Source organism: Phyllostomus hastatus, unplaced genomic scaffold (genome assembly GCF_019186645.2).
Source record: "Phyllostomus hastatus isolate PE091 unplaced genomic scaffold, TTU_PhHast_1.1 phas_scaffold_385, whole genome shotgun sequence".
Classification (NCBI taxonomy): domain Eukaryota; kingdom Metazoa; phylum Chordata; class Mammalia; order Chiroptera; family Phyllostomidae; genus Phyllostomus; species Phyllostomus hastatus.
Genome location: NW_025334026.1, coordinates 4,309,230 through 4,336,408, shown reverse-complemented (window position 1 = coordinate 4,336,408; position 27,179 = coordinate 4,309,230). Strand labels below are relative to the sequence as shown.

Here is a 27,179-nt window from a genome sequence, read left to right as displayed (position 1 = left end):
AGGCTCTCTCCTCCATGACATGCTGACTTCCCACTAAACCCCACCCCATTCTTAACCTCGAGTTCTCCCTTCTGACAAGAGCTCCCACTGGCAGTGACACGTTTGCCCGCAGGAAAGGACAGAGACAGACCGGGGTGCCTGTGCTGCCTCCCGGAGGAGGCGGCCGCAGCCTATGCTAGTGCCCCAAAGAAAAGGGACTCATTGTTTAGAAAGAAATAAAATATTTTTTTACTGCAAATTGCTTGTAAATGTTCTCCTTTCCAGTGTAAGTCATTACAAAAAGATTCCCAAGAAAAACTTGGTTTATCTAATGTGAAAGAATAGTATAACTTACAAAAAATAAATATATATTTCCACCTAAAGGAAGAAAGATGCTTCTCTGGGTTTGAAGTCAGCGACGTCATTCGTAGCAAGTCTGACTCTTGGGGCTCAGTGACCTCTCCCTACTTTTTGGGTCTTCCTTTGGTCTCCGGTTGTGAGGCCTGGAGCACAGGCCTTGAAGGTCTCTGTTCCTGTTTGCTTCCGGGAACACACAGACCAACTCGACTGTCAGAGGCCAGGCCAACCAGGCCACTCCCTGGGAGCACTCTCTCCGGCCCAGTACTTCCTCCTAAGAAATTAAAGTCGAGGTTTTTTTTTTCCCCAGGAGCAATACTTTAAAATAAAGAAAAAGAAAAAGAAATCGTTGATATTCATGAATGAGTTCTTTTCTTGTCCTGGAAGACACTCGGTAACTAGATGTCAGGTTCTCTGCACCGCCACTTTTGAGAGCTGAGCGGAGGCCACGGGTGAGACACTGAAATCCACAAACAGGGAGAAGACTCAGCAGAGCTCTTTTCAGTACCGACTGGTCATGCTTGGAGGTGCCTAGCACTCTCAACTCTGAATGCCTCATAAGCATGGGCAGACCTCTTCCCGGTGCCTAGAGGCAAACTCACCTAATAGTGGGTAAGGAGAGGCAGGAGGAAAAGCAGAGACTAAAGTGGGTGAGGAGGTGAGCAACCAATCAGGGGAGGGAAGTCGGCGCTGAGGGGGGATCCCCCAGCCCTGGAGTTCCAGGTCCAGGCCCCTGTCAGTGAGAGCCCAGCGGGGTCCTGTCAGTGAGGAGCGTGCGGGTGGCGAGGCTGCCCCTGGTCTCTGAAGCAGGTCTCCGCGCAGGCAGTGCTGGGACGTTGGTTCCCAGAGTCTGAGTGCCAGGAAGACCAGAGGCTTGGTCAGAGGGGTGTCCAGGCCCTCAGGACACTGCCCGAGGATGAGGATGACCTTTACCAAGCCCCTAACCTCTGAGCTACAGACCCAAGGAAACGAAGCATTCTGGGCAGACTAGACAAGGATGGCAGAGGTGCCGGGACAGCAGCTAGAGGCCGAGTACTTAGAATTCCAGACTTTGGCCGTAGAGATTTGAGGCAGTTGGCTGGATTTGGTCACTAGCATACTTCACGCAACCAATTTCTCCAGAAGTCCGGCTGCCAGAGCTCCCCTGCAGAGCACCAAGAGCAAGAGCAAACATTCCCAGGGGTGCGAGAACACGTGTGCATCTTGTCGGGTACCAGAGGCAAGGGTGTGCGTGTTTTTGGTGGGCTGCATCGCTGTGTCTCTCCTGTCTGTTCACAGCCAGTTCCAGGCAGTGGGCTGGATGGTGGCTGCTTTGTGATTGTGTTGATTTTGGGGTTTGGTTTCTTTTCTTTTTGGTTTCAGTATATGAGAGGCATGAGTTCCCAAGAAGGCTGACTCATCCTGGACACTGGTACTCGGGCCCTGCAGGTCAATCCAGACACACCGGCTCCAGGGCTCACACCAAGCCAGCATCTTTGGCCATGCTGTAAAATAACCCTCTCTGCTGCAGGAGGTCGGAGGGGCTGCCGCACTCCCGGATTTCTCCTTTGTCCAGGACGATCACCCTGCAAGGGGAGGAGATGCAGACATGAGTGGTAGGGCAGAGGTTGGCACCTCATGTCCCCAAGAGCTCACCTAGGCAAGTCCCTGCTCTGGGCCAGTCCCCTAGCACCTTCTGCTAGGTCTGTTCCAGTAGCTCTCCAACTGGTTACCCATTCTCAAGCCCTACTTCTAGTCAACGTCGAAGTCCTGCGATGCTACACACAGCACTCTCCATCACCTTCTCTATTTCCTTCTCAGCACAATTTGCTTTTATCTGTTGCTATGTTTATCATTTGTCTCTGCACCCAGCCCCCAACTAATCTGTAAGGTCCCTTAGGCAGGTTCCTTACCTGACAACTTCCTGCTGAGTCCCCAGTACTTGGAAGAGGGCCAGCTTTGTGGCAGGCACTTCCATACGTGTTGAGTGAGTAAATAATTAAGCGGTATCAAAAATACCTGTTAGTACCAGGGATAAAGAAAGGTTTCCTGGAGCTGTCACTTGGCATAAGGATAGGGTTGAAAGAATGAATGAACGGATGAATGAATGAGTGAGTGAATGAGGTGAACACTGAGGCCTAGAGGCCTTCCGTGCCTGGGGCTTCACCTTGTGTAGTCCATGATGGTGTTGAGCCGGTGAGCGATGGTGAGAACAGTACAATCGTCGAACTGCGTCCGGATAGTGGACTGAATGAGGTCATCTGTTTCTAGGTCCACGGCCGCTGTAGCCTCGTCCAGCACAAGGATCTTTGTCTTCCTCAGCAGGGCCCGGGCCAAGCAAACGAGCTGGCGCTGCCCAATACTTGGCCACGAGAAAAAGACCAGGAGACAGAGTGTCAAAACCACCCCTGACCCTGAGCCCTGGCCTGAGCTGGGAGAAGGGAGAAAAGATACTTGGTGTTCCTTAGACCAGGAGAGTACGAGGGGGGACCCAAAAAAACCTGGAATTATCTTCTGGAGGGTGGGCCCCTTGTAGTACAGGCTTCCCCAGCTAGGTGCGTGTTCTAGGAACCCATCTGTATCAGTATGCTAGCTGGCATTGTTGTGAGGGGCTGTGTTGGGCTTCAGTGAATTTTTCTGAGGACTCTTTCAACATGTGTGTCCATTTCATGATGGGTGATTTAGGAGCACACCTGCCCACACCGTACTGAGTGTTCGGCAGTTTTTGACCAAAAATGCCCTGACACCTTTGCCCCACCCTCCCTATTCACCAGATCTCAATGGAGTGACTTTTTTTTGTTTCCCCAGACAAAAAATCCTCAAAGGGAAAAGCTTTGCTGATGTGGAAAAGGTGAAACAAAAAAATGGCAGAAGCACTAAAAGGCATCAAAATCGACAAATTCAAAAACTGTTCTGAGCAATGGGAAAAACATCTTGATAGGTATGTTACATCAAATGGAGAGTACCTTGAAGGTGACTAAAGTTTAAACATGTAAGAATAAATGCACAGTTTTTTAATAAATTAACTCCAGGGGTTTTTTTGGTCTCCTCTTGTAGGTCCACTCCCACATCTGAGCCTATGGCAGACACCGCTAATGGGTCAGAATGTTTTGACTGTTAAGTGGGCTCAGAATCATTCTCAGACACAGGGCTCAGAGCAATATCCAAAATACTTGACCAGTTCAGCTTGGGTAGTGTGACAGACAGCAAAAGGGGCCCATATCCAGGTCCCCACCTCAGAGTCTGATGTGCCTAGCTTTGGCCAGTGGGGTGCTGGCAGGCATAAGGCCGGCAGAAGTTGACATGGAATGTATGCCAGGCTTTACACACTCGTGCATCTCGGCCGTCACCATGACAACATGCCTGGGCTGGTCTGCTGGAGGAGGGACACGTGCAGCAGACCACAACTGCCCCACTGGAGGACAACGAGATCAGCCTCAGCTGCAGACCCCCAGCCGCATGAGCCCAGCCATGAAACCTGAAACCCACTTCACAGACACAAACTGAGGGTCCAAGAAACAAAAGGCTCATCTGTGGCTGAGCTGGGACTCACACCTGGCTCTGACACAGTGGCAAAAGGACAGACTCTTCAAACAACCTGGCTGAGGTGAAGATGAGGAGACCACCCACCCCCCTCAACCTACCTCAGGTTCTCCCCGCCCTCCGCGCACTCGTGGTTCAGCTTATCAGGAAGACCTGTCACGAAGTTCTTCAGGTGAGCCAGCTCCAGCGACGTCCAGACTTCTTCATCCGAGTACTGGCTGAATGGGTCCAGGTTCATGCGCAAGGAACCCGAAAACAGAACGGGGTCCTGTCCAAGAGAAGACAAGCAGACGGCGTGTGAGGCTCACGTCAGACAGGACAGGGACGGGGCGCAGAGGAGAGACACAGAGAGCTCTTGCCAGAATTGTTCAAGATGCGGCTCCAGAGTTCCTCAGAATCACTGTTTCTGGAGATATTAATAATGAAAAAAATCTGGAAATTCTGGGTTAAGTGAAATAAAATAGATTACGTGGTTTGTTTTTTTTTTTGCAAAACTTCCTGGATCTTTCAATATGCAAATGTGTCAGGAACCTTCCAGAAAGGAGGTGCAATATGGGTAATTCTTAATCGTAGAGTACTGTGGACTCCTCCCCATCTCCTATCCAAAAAAAATCTTCGAAGAAATTTTAGGGAAAATAACACTAAAAGGCAACATATTAGGGAATCACCACCTTCGGAAATCAGTCTAGAAAATTCTCATTTCTGATTTAGCTCTTGGAAGGGTCAGAGAAGCTTGTCCTGACTGAGAGCCGGCAGAGAAGCCAGTGTCCTAGTGGGTCCTGTTAGATGCTCAGGGCACTGTCCGCAGGGCGGTGGACATGACAGAATGATACCTGCTTGATTCCCATTGCCATTTATATGCACAGAGGAGATTCAGTGGAGAAGAAACAGGATAATTTTCATAAAAGTAATAAAGTGGGAACAATTTATATTTGTCCATTGAAAACAGACATCTGCTGCTTTTACTGGGACCCGGCACAGCCCCGTGGCCTCACACAGACCCCACCTGGGGGATGATGGTGATCTTGAACCGCAGATCGTGCAGGCCAATCTTGGCGATGTTGACGTTGTCGATGATAATCTCTCCCTCGGCAGACTCATTGATCCGAAACAAGCCCAGGGTCAGGGATGACTTCCCAGCTCCTGTCCGCCCCACGATGCCAACCTGTGGAACAGGAAGGGCCCAGCGTGAAGTGGGAATGCCACTATCTGGGGGACACCTCCTGCCCCAGAATACCCTCACTTCAGGTTCTGCCCTAGAGCAGTTCAGTCATCTGGTCAACCCAACTCCTGCCACACCCCCCTCACCGCTTCCTGGAGACATGCCTATAGGGGCTGTTTGGCCAAAGGTCAAGAAGGACTCTCTTCTTTTTGCTCTTCATATAAGTTAAAATTATAATTACCTCTTTCTGTAAGTGACTGGAGACTTCCAAAGATCTAGGCATCAGGCAGGAGGGATTTCAATAAGGCCTTATTATTTTCAACTCAAGATAATATTAAGTAATAATCAGATATTCCCCTCACATTGTTTTTTTCAGTTCTTAGATGGTGAGTTTCCCCATCCTGAGCAGCTGAAATAGCTCAAAGACTCAAGGAGATCCCCCTGCACACCCGCTCCTCTCCATCCCAGCTGCGTGAGCACACAGGGGTTACGGATGTGATCTGGTCTCCACTGGCCCTCTCTGGAGGGAACTGGGCTCCCATGCAATGGTCAGTGATTAATGTTCCTGACATTCAACTCCCCTTCCACCTGGGCTCTGAGAAGTGGGCCTCCCCGAGCACTAAGAGCAGTGTCACAGAGCAGTCTCACAGTACGACAAGCCATAAAGCCTCAGTGGGAACACCACCCTTCTGTTCTTCCTCTCACGATAAGTTAGAGAATTATCTCATGGGATCAGAACATTCTGAGTCTGGTAGAAGGGGCAGTTTAACAAGTCCATATGTTCAGAGATGAAGGCAGCACTGTCCCCTGGAAAATGGCCAGGAAGAACCGTGGCCTAATAATTCCTGAGGAGAGTCTGAGGGTGTCAGGGGAAGGATGTCTTCCAGGAACAGCTTGAGACCAAGGATAATGTTCCAAATTTTAACAATCTCACACGTCCCTTGAGTCATCCCTAGCAGTGACGGTGACATCTTTCTATCCTAGAGATCCCAAACTCAAGGCCAGCAGGGTCTAGGTAGGCACCTGATTGGAGTGGAGGGTGGGGACAAGGTGAATGAGGAGACTCATGTCTTGTCTAGCAAGAGCCAGGCGGGGAGACTTTTGGTCAAGATGGTGACATAGGTAAACACAGCTTGCCTCCTCCCACAACCACATCAAAATTACAACTCATTTACAGAACCACCATCACTCAGAACCGGCAGAAATTGAGTTGAATAGAAGAAGTCTGATAACTACAGAATTAAAGAAACCACATCCATCCAGACTGGTAGAAGGGACGGAGACACCAAACAGGCTAGTCCCACATACATGTGTGGTGGATAAAAATTTGGGAGGGATATCTCGGGAGCGAGGATTCCCAGACCCATACCAGGTCACCTAGCCCAGGGTTCCAGTCCCAGGAAGGTAAGTCCCTGTAACTTCTGGCTGTAATAACCAATAAGGATGGAGTCAGTAGAAGAAACCACTGGAATCTCAGGCAGTTTCTCTTCAGGAACCCACATACAAACTTACTTGGACTCACTCCCTCTGAGCTCCAGCACCAGGGTAGCAGCTTGAAAGGCACCAGTGACATACAGGGAGAAACAGAAGTATCTGGCATCAAGGCAAGAGCTAGGGGAGAGCTTTCTCCCAGACAGAAAGGCAAGCAGAGCCACAGAGCCGACAGGTGGGAGCCATGTCTGAGATTCCATCAACCTGGCTAACACAGTCTGCCCCACCAGAGAGATCCCCCGAGGCTCTATCCCAACTAACTTAACAGCTGTTAACAGTAGCTTTTCCATATGAATGGCTGGTCTTGGTTCATGCTTCACAACTTCCTAATTCTTTTCAAGCAAGCAACAGCTGACCTCAGTACCTCTTGCTAAGTAGCCCCAGGCCCAGCACTAGCAGCAACCAGCCTAGATTCACAGCTTGGCTTTGCCTGGAAATCTCCAGGCCCAGCACAAGTGGCAGCTGTCTCAGATTTCTTTATAGCTCATGCAGGGTGGCCCCAGGCAGAGCACAGGTCAGGGCTGACCTTGGCCTGCACCACCCAGGAAACCCCAGGACACATGCACCCAGTGGACATCTATAGACCACACCAGAGCATCACCACACTGCCCCTGCACAGCTGATCCTCCTCAGAGGACTGAGGTTTGTGGTCAGCCAGCAGAGCCAATCCTTGCAACTTACTAGCCTGGGTAAACCCCTCCCATTGACCTGCCAACAGCAATCAAGGCTCAACAAGAGGGGGGTGTACTCAGCCCACATGAAGGGTGTACCTTGAGTACCTAGCTCGGGTGATAGGGGAGGCTGTGTCACTGGACCCTACAGGACATCTGCATTAGGCCACACTACCAAGACATGGAGTCATAGCAGTTCTACCTAATGCATAGAAACAAACACAGGGAGGCTGAAAAGTGAGGAGACAAAGAAACATGGTCCAAATGAAGGAACAGATCAAAACTCCAGAAAAAGAAATAAACAAAATGGAGATAAGCAATCTATCAGATGCAGAATTCAAAACACTGGTTATAAGGATGCTCAGTGAATTTAGTGAGGATCTCAACAGCACAAAAAAGATCTAGTCAGAAATGAAGACAACACTAATTGAAATAAAAAACAATTTACAGAGAAACGACAGTATAGTGAATGAAGCTGAGAATCAAATCAATGATTTGGAATATAAGGAAGCAAAAAACAACCAATCAGAACAACAAGAAGAAAAAAGAATCCAAAAAACTGAGGTTTTTGTAAGCAGCCTCTGGGACAACTTTAAGAGGTCCAAAATTCACAGCATAGGGGTGCCAGAAGGAGAAAAGAAAGAAATTAGAACTCTATTTGAAAAAATAATGAAAGAAAACTTTCCTAATTTCATGAAGGAAATAGACATGCAAGTCTAGGAATCACAGAGAATCCCAAACAAGATGGATACAGCGAGGCCCACACCAAGACACATCATAATTAAAATACTAAAGGTTAAAGATAAAGAGAGAATCTTAAAAGCAGCAAGAGAAAAGCAGACAGTTACCTACAAAGGAGTTCCCATCAGACTGTCAGCTGCTTTCTCAAAAGACTTTGCAAGCAAGAAGGGGCTGGAAAGAAATATTCAAAGTCATGAAAAGCAGGGACCTATAGCCGTGCAGCAAAATTATCTCATTTAGAATTGAAAGGCAGATAAAGAGCTTCCCAGACAAGAAGAAACTAAATGAGTTCATCATCACCAAACCATTACTATATGAAATGTTAAAGGAACTTATTTAACAAAAAGATCAAAACTATGAATAACAAAATGGCAATAAATACATACTTGTCAATAATTCAATCTAAAAACTAAGCAAACAAGAACAGAGACAGAATCATGGATATGGAGAATGTTTTGATGATTGCCAGATGGGAGGGGAGTGGAGGGGAATGGGTGAGGAGATTAAAAAGTACAAATAGGTAGTTACAGAATAGCCATGGGGATGTAAAGTATAGTACAGGAAATGGAGTAGCCAAAGAACTTATATGCACGACCCATGGACATGAACAATGGTGTGGGGATTGCCTGAACAAGGGAGCGGGGTGGGTTGCTGGGTGGAGGGGGGAAAGTTGGGAGAACTGTAATAGCAGAATCAATTAAAAAAAAAAAGAGCCAGGTGGGGAGTATGAACCCAGTGTTGCTAGACGTAATCTTTCAAGAAAAGCAGAAAATAGATTTTTTACCAAGACAAGTTCAAAATTTTTCAATATTTGCAACTTATTCAGATTTTTTTCAAAACCTACCTGTGGGCCATATTTGGCTCTCAGGCTACCGGTATACAACCGCATCAGACACTGAGTGGCTATTACTTCCACAATCCCCTCCAATAGAAGGCCACTCCACCACATGGTATGGCTCTGATGGACTGGGGGAATGACAGTTGGTTTCATCTGCTGGTCATAACCTGTGCCCAACTGTGAATGGGTGGGAGAACAATGCACACCCACCTTTTCCCCTCCATTGATGGTGATGTTGATGTGCTTGAGAACCATGTCCAGGTCCTCTCGGTAACGCAGGCTGTAGTCCCGGAATTCCACTCCTCCCACCTCGGGCCAGGTGCTCGACGGAGCCATCTCCTCGATCCTCCAGGGAGCCTGCAATGGGCGGCAGGAGGGCAGGAGAGGGGGATAAATAAGGAATCTGAAGTCCATCTCAGATCCCAGAAGTCCCTTGGGGCCCCAAGGCTCTATATGAGCTGGACTCCACGACCCCCCTGACCTTACCTCCCTCTTGTTCACTCTGCTCCCCACAATGACTTCAGGGTGACTCCTCCAGGCTTTTGCACTTGCAGCTTCCTCTGCCTGGAACGCTCTTTCCCAAGCCTGCTCCCCCACATCCTGCAGATCTGAGGTCAATTCGGACCACCCTCCTAACCCTGCACCCATCTTTCTTCTCCCCTGCTCCACTCTCCAGACCCCCCATCTCTCCTCTCCCCTGCTTCCTTCTCCTTCAGGGCCCCTGCTGTTGTAAGTGTGCATCTGTTTATTCTGTCGCCCATGCCCACCAGAATATCCACTCTGTGAGGACAGATTCTTTGTTTGTTCATTGTTACATCCCAGGGCCCAGAGCATACAGTAGGCAATCAATAAATATTTATGGACTGAATCACAGTGGTCTTCTCTGAACAGACGCAAGGTTGACTGACTGCCTTCTAGGTCTGGAGTGCAACAATGAAAGTGGCAGCTGATACTTACACATCACTCTATCATATTACCTCACTTAATCCTCACTAGCACCCTGTAAGTGGGGTCCTTTCATCACCCGTTCACACATGAGGAAATGGAGACACAGAATATAGGGTAGTAACTTGCCCTGGGGTCACACAGCCGCTATGTCTGAAACCTTTCTCAGTCTGGTTCAGCGCTTCCTGTGACTTACAAGTGGACATGCTCCAGGCCAGCCTCGGGGCCACCACAGGGGAAAGAAAGGAATGGAGAGAACAATGGAGAACTTCATCCTTTCTCCCCTGTAATATCCTTATATTATTTTTTTACAGTAGGCATAGCTCCCTTTTATAATTTATGCATGTAAATTATGTGTGTATGCAAATACATATGTAAATTATATTTTTATGTGTGTAAATTACAGCGCGTCCCTTTGGGCATGCTGTAAAAACACAGGAGGGACTGGAGAGAAGTAGATGGGACTTTCTGACTATAAATATCTATTATACATAATATATAACATATAAACAATAAATAAGTATATATCTCAATAGTGGTAAGATTCCGGGTGATCTTTACTTCCTCTTGTATTTTTTACATATACTTATTCTAAAAAATGTAACACTAAATAAAAAGTAAAATATTTTTGTAAAATAAATTGAATTCACAGTTTAAGTGGATGACCTGCTTGGCATGTGAATTATAGCTTAAGGCTGTTATTAAAAAAATAAATTCAATGTAAGGTGGGAAACTCCTTGGTGTAATACACTCTTATTTCTACAGGGGTCACTCATACCACTCTTGCCGATGCCCTCTGATGAAATGGAACCTGGTTCACCATTTCAGAGTGTTAAAGGACTGGGGCCATTGGTCACCTGTGCATATCCTTTAAGATGGAGTTTAACTGGGGCCGCCTTGGTCTCATCCCAAGGGGCATTCTCTTGGGAGGCAGTGCAGCACAGTGGCACAGACCTGAATCCTGGGTCTGACACTTACCCCCCCACCATGTGATCTTAGGCAAGTATTAGTAACTAAAGCTCTCTGTCTCTGTTTCCTCCCCTGGAAAGTGGGAGTAATAATAGAATGTGAGTTATAAGACTGTGCAGAGAACACGCAGACTACGTGAAATGTTTAGGACAGGGCGTGACACCTCCATAAGGGCACAAGACGTGTCCCTATTGTTATTATTGGTGGCCATGGAGATGGTGGTGGTGTGGAGACAGAAAAAGGCAGCTATTGGGGGCAACATGGCACTGAAGTCTGGACACTTGGGTCCTACCGACTGCTCATAGCCTTGAATCAGCCACCGTCTCTCTCGAGGCTACCTTTCCTCCATCTACAAACAGTAACCGCAGGGTTTCCCAAACTTGGGTCAATTCCTTACCAGTATCATGATCTTTACAATATCCATGTACTGATTTTGGTTATTGACTTTGAATACTTTTAATCACCTTATTTGTCCTTAACTTCAAAACTTATTAAAAGAAGAAACTAGTCTCATTTCCCATAGCAAGTCCCCCATAAAAATATGTAACAAGTAACATTAAGTTTGTCAGACAGAGGTTGCCTGTTGCAGGCATGCGTGGTTTGGCTCAAAGAGTTCTTTTCGGTAAAGCCACACTGAAGGTCAAGGTCAAAAGGTAAGGGCAGGGGCTTGCTCTACCTCCTTTTCAGTTTCTGAATACTCCTTGAGTCTCTCCACAGCCACAATGTTGGTCTCCATTTCCGACGACATCCGAACAAGCCAGTTCAAGTAGGCGGTGATCTGTGAGTGGAAGAGTCACATGGAGCTTCTAGAGCAGGGACACCCACGCCCTGGGCCATGGACCAGTAGTGATCTGTGGCCTGTTAGAAACCGGGCCTCCCAGCAGGAGGTGAGTGGCGGTTGAGTGAGCAAAGCTTCATCTGTATGTACAGCTGCTCCCCATCACTCGCATTGCCGCCTGAGCTCTGCCTCCTGTTAGATCAGCAGTGGCATTAGATTCCCATAGGAGCACGAACCCTACTGTGAACTGTGCATGTGAGGGATCTAGGTCGCATGCTCCTTATGAGAATCTACTGCCTGATGATCTGAGGTGGAGCTGAGGCCGTGAAGCTACTTCTAGGGAGTGACTGCAAATACAGATTATCATTAGCGGAGAGGTTTGACTGCACAGAGACCATAATAAATCAATCTCTTGCAGATTCCTATCAAAACCCTGTCAGTGAGTGGCAAGTGACAAGTAAGCTGCATCTGGTGGCAGGCTTTAAGTCAGAACCTGACACTTACTTTAGCCTATGAGTGGCTTGCCCATTACTTTATTTACCACTTCTGCCTGCACCTCTTTCTCGCACTGTGCACTTGTCTCAATCACAGATTTGGTAAGTCCACATGCTAACACCAGCATGGGTGGCATAATAATTTCATTACATATTACAATATAATAGTAACAGAAATAAAGTATACAATAAATGCAATGCACTTGAATCATCCCCAAACCATCCCCTCCGCTTCCCGTCCATGGAAAAATTGTCTTCCACAAAACCTGTCCCTGGTGCCAAAAAGTTGGGGACCGCTGTTCTAGAGTGAGCTTGAGTTGCTTTATTTTAATGAATTGTAAGTTGTGAACTATTCCAGATAAGAAAGGTATAGTAATCAGCAACCCTGCAAAGAACCTTCAGCAGACTTGCTGCACAGCATCTCTTAAGCACATTTCAAAATCACCCATGGGCCACACTGGTAGTCAGAAAGGAAATGAGAAAGTATTTTGAACTAGAAAATAACAGGAAAATACAATGTATCAGAATTTGGGAGATGCAGCTAAAGCAGTGCCTAGATGGAAATGTATAGTACTAAGAGCATTGCCCTTGTAGCTGGAGGCATCCAGGCCATGAGTCTAATCTCTGCTGCCCTAGTCAGTCACTGGGATCTACACTTGCTCCTGAAGCTCCACTCAGCCTCTTCCTTTCCCACAGTCCCACAGGGACCCACACCAAGGACAGCTGGCTTTCCCAGGAAAAGAAATGGAAAATCCGGCAAGAGTCTCCCCTCTTACCTGCAACGAATAAGACACTGAGAGGCCCACCAAGCCGGCGCTGAGGCTGTGCCGGGAGATCACTGCGAATAGGGTGGCAAACAGGACAATACAGTTGCCCACACACTCGAGCCGCACAGCCAGCCACCTGCATGAGACACACAGGCAGAGAGGTGGACAGGTGCACACACACCTGGAATCAGCTTTTCAGAGACTTGGTTTCCAGTTCTGGGGGGTGGGGGTGGGGAGGAGGCACTTGGCTAACTGAAATAATCCCTGGTAGTTCCGAGAGAGGCCTTCTCTGCCCAGCTCCTAGGACACACAAGGATGGAGGGCCAAAGGGACATGATTTCAGGAACTCCTCATTCATCTGGCAACCCCAGGGATTAGAGACAGTTCTCTGGAAGCAATCATCCCAGAAAACTGAAGCTCGCTTTTCTTAAAAAACATCTTTTTGTCATGGAAACCTTTAAAATACAGCCATGTGTGCATTTTTGTAAAAAGATGTCCTGAACAACTAAAATACTAAGCAGTCATCAACTGTAAGAGGCACCACTGATTTAAAGTAACTTCTCTTGGCAGGGAATGGCAGCAGTGAGAAAAAAAAATACTATTTTCAATGTAACTGTTAGGGTTCCCACACCCAGATTATCTTTATCTCAGAAACATTAAACTGTATTATTTTTTACCTTTTAAAATATAAACAGATATTTTGATGGTGTAAAGATAACTTCTACAAGGTATCACACAGCATTAGGAATATTATTTTAATGTTTCAAAATGGAAAGCATTCTAGGGAGATGGTTTAACCTTTTTCTACTCCAGCCCTTAAGATTCATGTGACTGATCTTCACAGGGTGGGTGACTCGCACAGACAGACCCACATTCTGACAAACTCCCTAAAATTCTGAAGGGAAGGCAAGGTCTCCAGTAACTCATGGTCTCCCACCCAGTCTTACACTACAGGTTTTTTTCTATATGAGTGGCTACCCCTTCCCCAGCATTTTCTGCCCCACATCTCAAAACCTAGATCAGGATGTAAGCAAGTGAGGGGAATATTTAGGGATGAGACACTTTTCTAAATTCAGTCAATAATTAGCAAACCTCTTTTCCTTTTTTTATTAATGCTATTCAATCATTCTTGATGCCCCAAATGGCAATTTCACATGGTTCAACCTAATATTAATTTACTTCCAATACACATCAGGGGGTGCAGGTCAGGGGTGATCACCTTCAGCTGGAAACTAGGGTAGGAAAATACTCAACAGCTGAATCTGCCCATCACTAGGATTGTGTATTTCCAAGATGACCGTGAAAGGGCAGGCTCTGCAGTCCTTTCTGGCTCCAGAAGAACTCTCTGTCCTGCACTTCAATGCCCCTGGAGTGCTAAGTGATCGTAGTGCTTGTCTGCTTTGAGTGGTCGGTCTGTCCTTGCCAAGTCTAACCATTCTCTCTGAGGGGTCTGAGTCTGGCTTCACACCCTCCTCCACGAACTACGAGGGCTTCTCAGTGCGCCCACCTGTTGGCCACGATGCTGGGGTAATAGGCCTTCTGGTTCTCGTCCACCTTCAGGTCACTCTGGTGGATGAAGCGCTCCTGTTCCGCAAAGGCTCGGATGACACTGACCCCCAGCAAGGTCTCGTTGAAGTGGGAGTAAACCGGGGAGCGGCTGACTGACTCCAAGCGCTTCAGCTGCCGCGAGGAGGCCACGTAGAACCTCTGGGAGAACAGAAAGGACAGGGGAGTCAGCAGAGCTGCCCTCATGCTAGCCTCCTAGGGCTGGGCTGGAGGAAGTCTGGACGTGAACGATGATTCCAGGAGGCCAAATGCTGGAGCTGGGCTGCCCTTAACAGGTGTCTCCACTCACCTGGTGACTGCCGGCACGGAACCAATGACAACGACAATAACAATAGTAACGCTAACACTCACGTGCTGTGGTCACCTCCTCGCACTGGCTCCCTTTCTAAACATCCTGGATGGAAACTGTTCTACAGTGTTTCACCTGCTCAACTGACTCTACTTGTCAGATCTTCAGAATTCTATTCACTATGAAAATCTAACCTGAGACAAAATGTTTTTTAAAAGATTTACTTATTTTTAGAGAGGGGAAGGGAGGGAGAAACAGAGGGAGTGGAACATCAATGTGAAGTAAAAACATCGACTGGATGCCTCCCACATGCGCCCTGACGGGGACCGAATCTACAACCCAGGTAACTGCCCTGACTGGGAATCAAACCGGCGACCCTTCGCCTTGCAGGGTGACACCCAACCCACTGAACCACACCAGTCAGGGCTGAGACAAATTTTTGTTAAGGGAATAATGTGATAAAAAAAATTATTGGCTTCCATTTGAAACTCTATTCCAGAAACACAATCCACACTCTGGACTCGCCTTACTCTTCAGAGACCAAGACAGTGCCTGGTGCCCATGAACGACAATGGCCGCTCCAGGGGCAGCTGCCCGTGCCGGCAGTGGGCCGAAGGCTGCGATGCCAAGACACACAGCAAGTGGCGTCCGTGGAGGCCAGACCATTCCATGAGGCACAAATGCCTCCCTCCAGCAACACGGGAGCCCCTCAGAATTCCACATCACCTTACCTCGAACATTACTGTTTTATAAAAATGACTTGTTTTTAAATTATAACAGTAAAGAATATCCATTTTAAAATGTTGAGGGTAGGAGATATAGATAGGGAGAGTAAATAAATACTATAGTAAGTACATATCCTGAGACAAATAGGCATGATGCAAATTTCAGTGTATAGTCTTTTAGATCTTCCCCAAAAGAGAGTGCATACACACACACACACACACACACACACACACACACACACACACACATCCCCATACGTCCAAGGGGAGGGGGGGACCAGGACCAAAACCAAAACCAAAAAAATCCCCGGAATTATCTTGGGGAGAGCAGGCCCCTTGTAGTACAGGCTTCCCCCACTAGGTGAGCCCGTCCATATCAGCGTCCCAGCTGGTGCTGTGGGGGGCTGCATTCAGCTTCAGGGAAATTTTTTGGAAGATGCAACACATTTGCTCATTTCATGTTGGGTGACTTACCAGCAGGCCTGCCCACACCCTGCTGAGTGTTGGGCAGTTTTTGATCAAAAACGGCAACACCTGTGTGCCCCACCCTCCCTATTCACCCCATCTCACCCCCACATTTTTGTTTGTTTGTTTCCCTGGATGAAAAAAGTTCTCAAAGGGAAACATTTTGCAGATATGAAAGTGGTGAAACTAAAAAATGGCAGAAGCACTAAAAGGCATCAAAACTGACAAACTCCAAAACTGTCCTGAGCAGTGGAAAAACATCTCAATAGATGTACTGCATCAAATGGAGAGTATACCTTGAAGGTGACTGAAGTTTAAACATGTAAGAATAAACAGTCAATTTTTCAATAAATAAATTCCAGGTTTTTCTGAGTCCCGCCTTGTACATCCATCTAAAAGCAACTTTTTTACTGAGATGTAACACATCATTTATTCATACTGGCACAGCCACCACCTGATCAAAACCCAGAACAGTTCAGCACCCCAGAAATCCTCTCACAGCCCCCTGTGGCCAGCGTTCTGACTTGCTGAACCACACAGCAGGAACTCTGGAGTCTGGCTTCTTTCAGTCACCACAGTGAGTCTCTGCAAGACTCATCCATGCTGTGCACAGCCGTAGTTCCTTTCTTCTTATTGCTGAGTCACTTGCACTGTACTGTACGAACAGACCACACCATACTTACTCATTCTTTCGTAAGGGGCATTTCATTTGTTTCTAGTTTGGGGTTTTTATGAGTCAAGATGCTAAAATCATTCTACCATAGTTTTTGTTGTTGTGTTTTTGGCAAGATACAGTCTCTCATTTCTTTTGCATATAAATTAAGGAGTAAGAGTGTTGAGTTATAGGTTAAGTATATATTTAGCCAAAAGCCATTAAAAACAATCCCAACCCTTAGGCAATGTTTCATTTTTGGCCTCCTTTCTCAGTCCTGCCCACGCACGTTATGCACTTCATCTTAGTTAAAACAACAGTGAACATTCAACATGATCCTTAGCTAAATTCATTTCCTTTGTGGTTTAGAAATAAAGCTGGTGGTGTTGCAACAGCATCTCCCTTCTGATCCCCATTAAAGGTACGTATGATTCTGTCATGGAATCACTCCATGGTTTGCTCACGGTCCTGCTTACTGGAGATATCTGAGCTGCTTCAACTGTTGAATTCGGTCTATTTTGTTCTTTTGGATTGGGTCTTTCAGGAAAATTTCCAGCCAGAGTATGACCATGGGTGACATTTTTGGTAAGTGTAGCCAAATGATTTTCCAACACCGGCACGAAGCTGAAGCAAATACAGTGAGGGTTGGGGAACGTGCCTGTTCTGCCCTATTCCACCTTTGTTCATGCTCATCAGTCACTGGGCCACAGTGTGGTGGGGCCCGGGGGCTGGCTGACTGGACCGGGGCCTCTGGGGGGCCCTCCATGAGCAGGCTCTAGGTGAGCTGAGGCATGGAGCCCCTCATGATTCCTCACCCTTCTTTTGTGTTGCTGTCGTTATGCTGCATCGAAACCACCGTCCCCACCAGCAGCCGTGCTTCAGCTCACACTTTAGGGGAAAGAACGGACCAGCAGACTCATGGTTACCAGCACAAGCTTTGGAATCACAAGGACATAAGCTCATACGGCCAGCTCAGCCGTTAGGGCCTCAACAAGCTCGTCTGTCAGCTGGAAACACTATCTGTGTGCAACTGCCTAAGAAACCACAGGGGTGCTGACTCAGCTATCGTGCGCTCCCTGCCCTGTTCCCCTTCCTCAGCCTTGTTTTCTGAAACACAAATGTGAAGCAGTCTGCGGTATTACCAAACTCACGGAACTGCCCTGCCAGCCCTGAGTGGCCCACCTCAATATTTCTATTACAAGGGAGAAAAACAAACTCCTATCTTGTGTAAGCTGCTCTTATTCGAGTCTCAGTTACCTGCAGGGAGCTTAGGAACTAGAGAATTTTGTAAAATTCTGAAGGAAATTTCAATAATAAAAGTATCTTTATAGCTATAGCTTTTTTTCTAAGTCACAGCTACAAAAATAAAACTTGCTGGGAAAAAAGTACATTTGGTTATCGCAAGCTAAAACCAATCAGCTAAGGTGCTCAGAACCGACAACAAATCCAGGCTCGGCCAGCCAACCCTCACCAGCTCCACGGTGGGGAAATGGTGCCCTGCAGTGAGCCCTGTGCCCACGTGGGAGCACGATGCACAGGAGCCCAGGAGCCCAGGAGCCCACCTCTTACCTGGACAAAGAAGTAGATGAGGCCCAGGGGCGGGATGATGACAGCGGCGATGGGAGTAGCCAGCAGGATGATGATGCAGGCGCCAATGACATTGAACATGGAGCCCATGAACATCTTGATGACCTGCGGGATCATGGAGTCCACTGTGTCCATCTCCTTGGAGAAGCGGTTCACCAGGTTCCCGCTGGGTGTCCGCTCAAAGAAGCTCATGGGTGACCGCAGGACATTGTGCAGCAGGTCCAGGTGCAGGCGGCGGGAGGCGACGATGCCCCCGATGGACAAGGCCATGGAGTAGCCAAACACCCCGATACCTACAAACACGCTGGTGTCAAACTCCACACTGGGAGAGGGGCCGAGCTGGGGGCTGGGATGAGTGGCCCTGCCACCGTGTGGATGCAGCAGGGCTGGGCCCCCAATTTATATTAATAATAATAGTAGTGGCTATTATTTTTATCGAGCGCTAACTATACGCTAAGCATTGTACTGGAGTTTTGCATATATCTAAGCCTTATGACAACTCTGCAGAAATTAGATTATTACACCCTTCACAGATGAGGACACTGAAGCTCAGGTGAATTCTGTAACCCTCAAAGTTCTCAGCCAATCAGCAGCAGAGATGAGGTTCCACTCCAGGCAGCCTGCTCCAGGTTCCTGCTCTCCATCAGCTGGTCCACTGCTCTAGAGCAGCCCAGTGGGGCAGAGCCTCCTGTGACAGTGGACACAGTCTCTATCTGCACTGTCCAACGCAGGAGCGGGGAACCACATGTGGCTGCTGAGCACATGAAATGTGGCTACTGCAACAAACTGAATTTTTACTTTAATTTAAATGAAGGGAAACTCAAATAGCCACCTGTGGCCAGTGACCACCATTACAGGACAGCACAGCTCTGGAACAGACACTGATGCTGTGTGAGCCCAAGTGAACATCACACCCTCTCTGTGCCCCACTTCCCATCAATTATAATTTGGAGTCCACAGCCATTTGCCCTAAGAGGGCATTACAGGGACTGAGAAATTTAAAACACCCATGTCTGCTGTTCTGGGTTTTTTCCAAAGCCATCTCCTAGAGTTCAGGAGGCATTTGTGGCTCCTCTAAACAACCCACGGAAGGGCACCCACTCTTTGCAGAGAGGTGATCTCACTGGGATGGAGAGGCTTGTATCCTCGCCTCCTTAGTCAAGGAAGAAACCCAGGAGGCAGGGCTAAAGTGACAGGCTCTGGAGTCAACACTGTCAACTCTCGTCTCTGTCACCTACCAGGTGTGGGACCTTCCACAAGTCACTCAGCCTCCCTCTGTGCCTCAGTGTCCCCATCTGTAACATGGGAACGATATTTATAGCACTGTCAAATGTAAGGGGTCTACCCAGCACTGTGCCTGGTGTACAGTAAGTCCTCAAAAATGTCAAATATGCACCCGTTTACTGTATACATCGAGTACCACAGACACTGAATGCACATGTGCACACACCAACACACGCCTTTAACGGGCACAAGAACACACAGCTGCTGTACTGGGCGGCGTGGTGCTTATGAGCGTGGGCTGCGAGCCAGACTGCCTCGCTCACGGCCAGCACTGCTGCACACCAGCGAGTGACTGGGGGTAACTTGCTTATCTCTGGGCATCAGTTTCTACATCTCTAAAATGGGGAAAATATTAGCTCCTACCTCATGGGGTTTCTGTAAGTGTCACTAAAACAAGTTAAAACACATAAAAGCAGGCACCAGAACAGAACCAGGCACCAAGTAAATGCTCAGTAACCACCAGCCGTTGGTATTAATGCTGTTGTGCCTGGGGACTCTCGTGGGACCCCAAGAAGGGCAAACAGCAGCGTTTCTCCACCTCTCACTGTTGACCTTTGGTGCTGGGAAGACCTCTGTTGTGGGATCTGCACAGTGCACTGCAGGGTGCTTAGCGACACCACTGGTCTCTAGATGCCAGGAGCACCCATCACCCCCCTCAGAAGTTGTGACAACCATAAACATCTCCAGACATTGCCAAATGTCACCTGCACAGCAATACTACACACACGTTAGGGATTCTCATTCCCAGATAGCAGGGAAAAGCCCGCAAATGAGACTGTGCAGAAGCACCAATGCTCCAGGTGGCCTCTCTTCCTCAACTTCCTCATCTGTAAAACGGGCACACTGAAGCTCCCCTCTACCTTCTAGGGCCACATGAAACAAAACATTTAAAAAACATTCATTCCACAAATATATGAGTGTCTACTGTGTGTCAGGTACCATTCGTCTGGGTTTGGCTTGGTTGGGGGCCTATAAAACCCTGACAAGTGGGGGAACCAATTCTCTCACAAGACACAGAACTGGTTCCAAGTGCCAAAATCCAATGGGGCAGAGGAGGGTCCCAAGGGGCAGCTCCCACCTTGTGAGATGCCCAGGGCTCCATAGACACTCAGCCGGACTTTAGTGTGCTCCTGGGTCCCATTGACGATGGGGTCATCGGTCCACAGACTGAGCCAATAGTTGGAGGCCAGGGCAGCAACGTGGTTACACAAGAAAAGGAAGATGCTGAGAAAGGAGATGAAAAGTCCAATGGCCTTCATGTACTCCCAGTACACGGAGAGCTTGACCTGGAGGCCATGGGAAAGAAAGCCTTTTACACAATGCAGCAACCCACCCAAGGCCAGCACCTGCGTAGTTCAGTCCCTCCACCTGTGTGCACAGCTATGACACCCGCCCCTCATTTTTTGACAAAGACAGTCCGCAGCAGACAAAGCCAAGGTCTCTGCCCCTGCTGGGCTTGGTTTCCACAAACTCGAGGCATCTTTCCTCATGTGCGCGCTCACCGTCGTGTCAGACTCTCCAGGCTGAGTTCTGCGTCACAAAAGTCATGTCTGGACTACCGTCTGGTTGAACGGTAACAGTGAAAGCTCGGAGGTCTCATGTGTAACTGAGTGCTTCCTGTTTTTTTCTTTTTCACGTCTCTGTTCTTCAAACTCACATTGTGGGAAGGGGGCGCCAGAATAAAGGACATTTTGGGGGGACCACTTGGCTCCTCATGTAGCTGAGCTGCCTGCCTTGCCTGAATGACTCTGTGGGACTCGGGCACTCCCTCCTCACGAGCAGTGGGACGTGGCAGCGTGGGAGGCACAGGTGGCCGGGTGGGCTGGACCCTGCTCCACTCTTGGCCTGACTTTGGCAATTTACACCCCGACCCCGTCCCCATTTTCCTCGTGTAAAAAATGCAGGTAACCCTAGGACGCATCTCCCCTGGAGGGTGCCATTCAACGGGCCCGGCCTCTCTGGCCCTTCCTTCTCAGGCCCGTGGTTCAGGGTCACTTCTCTGGCTCCCTGGAGGGTCGGGGAGAGCAATGGGGAAGGGCACACGACAGCCACCTCCGCCCCCAGCCACAGGTGTGATGGCAAGAGGAGGGGGCAGGCTGGGGACAGAGGTTCTCGGGAGACTCCAGACTCATCCAGGCGGGTCTGAGGAGCGTGCCCCACCCTCACGTGGTGCCATGCCACCTTTCATGAGACAGTTGTCTTTCTTTATGTACTATTTTTATTTATTTTAAAAACGCTGTTCCCTGTCCTTAAACAAACAAATAAACAAAAACCCCTACATTTATTTTTTAAAAATAAACTTTGGATTATTGCCACAAGTGGAAAACTACTGCTGGCCAATATAGACGATGGTAAAAACAAAACACAAGACAACAAGAGCATTAACCGCACTCAGCTTGTTACAAAGGAAGGTTAGCAATCGTCCATGGCAGAGACTCGAATGTCTGTGTCCCCCTAAAATGCATGTGTTGGAACCCTGGCCCCTAGTATTAGGCATTAGGAGCTGGAGCCTTTGGGAAGTGACTGGTTTCATGAAGGTGAGTGGGGTCAGTGCTCTTATAAAAGGAGGCTTCCAAAGGCCCCCAGCCCCTTCTGCCGCATGAGGACGCAGGAAGAAGACGCTGTCCGTGAGCGAGGAAGGAGGTTCTCGCCAGACACCAAACATGCTGGTGCCTGGATCTCGGACTCACCAGCCTTGGGTGTGTGAACAACAAACGTGTGTTGTGTGTGAGCCCTCCAGTCTATGATGTTCTTGCTATAGCAGCCCAGATGGTCTAAGCTAGTTATTAAATTAAAGACAAGCTAGCAACCAACTTTCTCAGTGATGTAATTGTAAGGGCTAAAAGAGAAATGAAAAAAATTTTTCTTCTGACTATGTAATTTCATATTCTTTAGCTCCATGTCTGTAACAGTCTGAAACGGACTCATATAAAATGAAACCCCGCATGGTAAGAAACCCTGATTTAAAGCAACCAGGTCACCTACTGCTAATGAGAGGCCCCCAGCTGCTCAAAGGAGGTGGCAGTGAGTACTGCAGGGACTACAGATGCCCACCCTGGAGTCGGACTGCTAGGGTTCAAATCCCGGCTTTGCCACTCATCAGCTACAACCTTGGGTAAGTCACCTAGGCTCTCAGGCCTCAGTTCCAGGCACTTAAAAGAGTACTTCTACAGGCTCCTCATCAGGAAGACATGAGCTAGTAGAAACAAAGCCCTCTGCACAGGGCCCAGCACACGATGACACACCGTAAACCCCAACCATCGCCCTCGTTTAGGGAACCGGCCCTCACCTGCCCCGTTTGAGCCTTGTCTGCCTCCATCAACTTCCAGGTGTCCTCCACGTTGGCTCCGGCTTTCTGCAGCTCGGCAGTGCTGTTGTGGTGCCGGCTGACATCCCCGCTGTAGGAGGAGGAGTTGCTGAGCTGTCTGGGGAAAGCGAGGCACAAGGGTGTCAACCAGTGGGAGCCTTGGGCAGGGACAGCAGTCCTAGCAAAGTACCAAACCAGTTCAACCTTCTGATTTTACGGATGCGGCCCAAAGAGGGGAAGGGCCGCGTGTGCCCCAGGGCCCCATGAGAGAAGTGGTCCTTTGTGCAGGCATTATTCCAAAAAGCATTTCTTGCCCACCAGTGGTCATCAGCTTTATGCAGACCATTGCAGATTACCACAGATCATGTGACCCAGAACTCTTTCCTGCCTGAGGCAGTCCTATTCCCCGAGGACTTATAGTCTTGGGAAACGGCATACATTGTGTGTATGTATGTGTGTATGAATGAGAGCACAGACACACACAAGCGAAGGTGAGGAAGTGTGACCCATCTTGGCCACTGACTCCCCTGCCTCCTTGGTTCGCCTGCCTCGGTGAAGCAAGCCCCAGGCCAGAGAGACGCTGGGAGCTGAGGGCTGAGGGCTGAGGGTGGCCTCCCAGCTGCGGCCAGTTAGGAAATGAGGACTGAGTCCAAGTACTTGGAAGTGAATCCGTCCCCAGCTGAGCCCTCATTAGACCCCAGCCTGGCCTCGGCTGCAGCCTGTGAGAGACACTGAGCAGAGGAGCCAGCTAAGCCACACTGGACCCTCCAAGACACAGAACCACGAGATGACAAGCCATTAAGGCATGGTAATTTGTTACATAGCAACAGAAAACGAGTACCCCAGTGTTCTGCATGTTTCTTCAGTCTACCCACGGACCACCCCAGTGTGCGCCCCGTCATCACCTGCCCCGGTACCCCAGGACCACCCGAGTGCATGGCCTCATCTCAGCTGCTTCAGCATATTTTTAGATGCAGCAACTGTGACTGATTGTGCCCCCCGCCACCAGCGTGTCGCGGCGACGCTCTAAGCACTTCACACGCATATGCCTCATTCCACAGGCACCCACCTCAACAGACGCACCGACAGAGAAGGAAATGTTTTCACCTGTCCCGGGTGACAAAAATCTAAGTCTGGGAGGGTACTGTGGCCAGGGCTCTAAGGGCAGAGCTGCTCTTACCGATCTCCATCCCAGCCCCATTTCTGTGAAACAGCCCCACCCCCAGAAGAAGTAGGTCCATGCAGCCCCAGCTCCCCCGATATAACTGTGTGCTGCTTACTGGGTGCTGGTGGCACAGGCACTGTTCTAACTGCTTCACGTGCACCGTATGGTGTAAGCCTCACTACGACCCTGTGTGGCAGGTACACCACAGTCCCTATTTGACAGCTGAGAAAACTGAGGCACAGAGAGGTTAAGCAACAAAGTCCACAGAATGCAGGTCCCCCGAATACCCAATGATCTCACCAAACACAACCTCCTTTAAAGCCACAAACTGTAGAACTGAGGATCAGTGGCTCAGAGGCCAGACTTGGGTTCAAATCCCAGCTCAAATTCTCTCCAGCTGTGCAAGCTGTGGGGAGCTCCCAATCTGCTCATCTGAGAAATGGGCAGATGACAGCAACTACCTCCAGGTTCAGTGGACTGCACGGGCCAGGTCCTAACGGTGCATAAAATGTAGTGGCCACTATTACTGTGACTATTTTCAATTGAATGCTGGTTCCTAAAGACTCAATCTTCCAGCCCCTCAGAGTGACTTGAGCATAAATCCACACCATGTAGGGAACTTGAGCGTCAGAAGCCCAGCCCGACAGTTAAATCACAAGGCCCGTGTGGATCATGCCACCTGGTGGGAACGGTGCCAGTCTCCCCCTGCAGGCCTCCATGCTCTGGAAAGTGAGGTTCCCGGAGGATTTGGGGAAGAGAAGGAGGAGGCAGAAAGCCTGCACTTTCCTTGACCCTGAAGAGCTGAAGGCCTTTTTTGGTAGGTCGAGCCAAGCCACTGGCACCCTGTCCCTCCTCTCTCCCCACAGGCAGGGGGCAGAAACGTGGTGCCTGCCTCCCTCCCCGTCCTTACCTCTGCACTTGCTTCCCGGCAGCGTCCGTCACCACCATGCCATTCTCCATCTGCCTCATCTCTTTGCCTGGACCGCTCATGCCTACTAATCCTGGCAGAAGACAGAGAAAGGGGGGATTGTGGTTTCAAAGGCCAATGCCAAAACCAAAGACAAGGAAAACCTGTCACTTTGGGGGGAGATGGCTGACAACCTGGCCTCCTGGGAAGCTCAAAAAGCAAGACCTGCTTTGCTGAGGCCACAGGCAGGCTCCCAGCTGGGTATAGGAGCTAACTTAATGGCTAGTTAGCTAGTTCCTTGGGGCAGGGATGATGTTTTGCAACCATCTCGAGAGCCCGTTAGCTGAGGGTGGTAGGCCTGAACAGAGGCCCTGGGCCAGCAGCAACAGGTACAATCCATGGACAGTGTCCCTGTTGCATAAAGCTTGGCCAATGGGGCCAGGGTACAAGGAACCAGACATGGGGAATGGGCACAGTCCTCTGGTTCCCAAGGATCCCAAGCAGGGTTGATACTCAAAATAAATAACAACCAGTTCTGACAGGGGTATCCTGTTATGCCAGGAGTTAACCCTTTGGTTGCATAATCACGGGGTGGTCCAGAAAGTCTGGCGCAGTGGTACCTGGGGCAGTGGCTGCTTCCCTAACAGGAAGGGATTTTAATAACTGATATGGGCCCATGGACACCAGCAGGATATCTACCCAATCCCAGGAAGTACCTAGCCGTCAACACTAATCATGGTCACTTCCATGGTGATCGCTAACATTTATCAAGTGAATGGTGGCCACTGTGCTGAAACAAGTGATCTCCTTTAACTTTCCCAACCACTCAGTGAAACACTGATTACACCCACTCTGATCTCCTGATTCAGGTGCTGAGAGAAAGAGAGAATAAGGGAGAAGCACGACACAGGGCTCTGAAGGGATGGCCCCGGGCGAGGAGGGGAGGGATGCAGGAGGGAAGTTACGAAGGAGGATAAATACGCAGCCAGGGTGACCCTGGGAACATGCTGACGTGACATGCATAACAGCAGAATCCAAAACGACAGGCTCTCTGGGGTGACAGCCACAGGAAGACAATGAAGACGGAAAGCTAGGGCTCATTCCTGGGGCAAGGACAGGAGTTCCATGCCGTGATTCTCAACCTTGGCTGTGAAGACCTTGGGGACCCGTGCTGAGCTAGAGCACAGTCAGGTGTGAAGTGTTCTCTCACCTCCCAGGTGTGTGTACTGGGGGAAGTAACAAACCTCTGGGCCTTGACTACCACCTCTGCAAAATGGGAGTAAGAACACCACCTACCCTTGCACGCAGGGAGATGAATGAGCTGTGTCTGGTGCTCGGTGAGTCTAAGTAAGGCAGCATCAGGGTGCTTACCATTCCTTACCTGCGTTGTAAGTGTGCTAGAGTTCTGGCACACAGCCAGGATTGAGAGTCACCGCTTTAAACACTTCCTTTAATGTTGATATCTCTGTTTTTAATTAAAAACAAAAAACAAAAAACACTAAACCGAACAAAAAGAAAAGCCGGGACAGGCAGGACCTTCATGCAGCAGCAGGCCCCCCATGCTCGTGCACATGCGCAGCCTCCGGGGCTGGCCTGGCCTGAGCCAGCTCTCTCGGAGCAGGAGATGCCTGAAAACACTCCCAGAGACACCTGTCCTGTGAACGGGTGCTTCAGAGAGCCCAGCTGCCCCACCTGGCTGCCCAGGCCACCCTCTGTAAGCCTCAACCTTCTCTTCCCCTCCTGCTCCTCACTCAGCACCAGCCCCCAGGACTAGACAGCAACCCCCACAGGGGCCTCCTGTGGTCAGCTTCCCTTCTCAGCCCACTGGGCTTGTAGGCTGATGTGCCAATGGGGGCAGCAGGAAAACTCACCTCTGCGAGGGGAGGGACTGAGAATCCAAGAACAACATGAAGGTTTGTCGCCCACCACCCCAACTGCCTTCTTTGCAGGGGCTCAGCCCTCCCCCGTCCTACGATCTGGGCAGGACTGTCTGTCAGGATGCCCCAGGCTCCCCCAGCCAAGGGTGGGGCCCTTCCGCAGGTCGGCTCACCGGCCCCACAAGGATCAAAAATAGCTCCAACTGATGTGTCCTAAAGGAGTCTCATTCCCAGAGTTCCCGTTTTCCGAGTCCTGTGGTCCAGTTTTGCCTTTGGTTTCTGAGCTTCCGGCAAACTCCCTTGTTGTTAAGTGGCTGGAGTCAGCTGCTGTGGCTCGCTAAGGGGCTCTCTGTCAGGACCTTCGGCCACGCAACGCTGGTTACAGAAGGCAAGGGGGATGGGTCTGAGCCAGCGGCCAGTTCCAGCCTTTACATCACCAGAGGAAGAGAGGGCAGACTTTCTGGCTGAAATTCTGCTAGAAGACATCCCTCCTCTGGGCACCCACCGCCACCTGCAGTTACTCCATCAGGTGCTCATCCCCTGCACTGTTATGGTCTGCCAAGGTCCTGACCATGCCCAGGAGGTATGAGCAGCATAACAATCAGTCAGTGATAATCAAACTGTTGCCATGCATCGTCCAT

The 27,179-nt window shown here is 49.3% G+C and overlaps 1 protein-coding gene across 2 annotated transcripts in view; it reads right to left on the bottom strand.

The window, feature by feature from the left end:
- Positions 1 to 204: 204 nt before the first annotated feature.
- Positions 205 to 27,179, bottom strand: part of ABCC1 (ATP binding cassette subfamily C member 1) — a 136,264-nt gene continuing 109,289 nt past the window's right edge. For both annotated transcript variants that reach the window (XM_045819382.1, XM_045819383.1), the window contains 12 exons: positions 24,665 to 24,755; positions 22,572 to 22,707; positions 20,361 to 20,568; positions 17,981 to 18,291; positions 14,222 to 14,421; positions 12,724 to 12,850; positions 11,352 to 11,453; positions 8,972 to 9,118; positions 4,865 to 5,023; positions 3,960 to 4,126; positions 2,483 to 2,677; positions 205 to 1,901 (listed from right to left, as the gene is read on the bottom strand). In XM_045819382.1, coding sequence (XP_045675338.1) covers positions 1,793 to 1,901; positions 2,483 to 2,677; positions 3,960 to 4,126; positions 4,865 to 5,023; positions 8,972 to 9,118; positions 11,352 to 11,453; positions 12,724 to 12,850; positions 14,222 to 14,421; positions 17,981 to 18,291; positions 20,361 to 20,568; positions 22,572 to 22,707; positions 24,665 to 24,755 — 1,952 coding nt within the window. In that variant the 3' untranslated portion in view covers positions 205 to 1,792. The remainder of the gene's footprint in view (positions 1,902 to 2,482; positions 2,678 to 3,959; positions 4,127 to 4,864; positions 5,024 to 8,971; positions 9,119 to 11,351; positions 11,454 to 12,723; positions 12,851 to 14,221; positions 14,422 to 17,980; positions 18,292 to 20,360; positions 20,569 to 22,571; positions 22,708 to 24,664; positions 24,756 to 27,179) is intronic.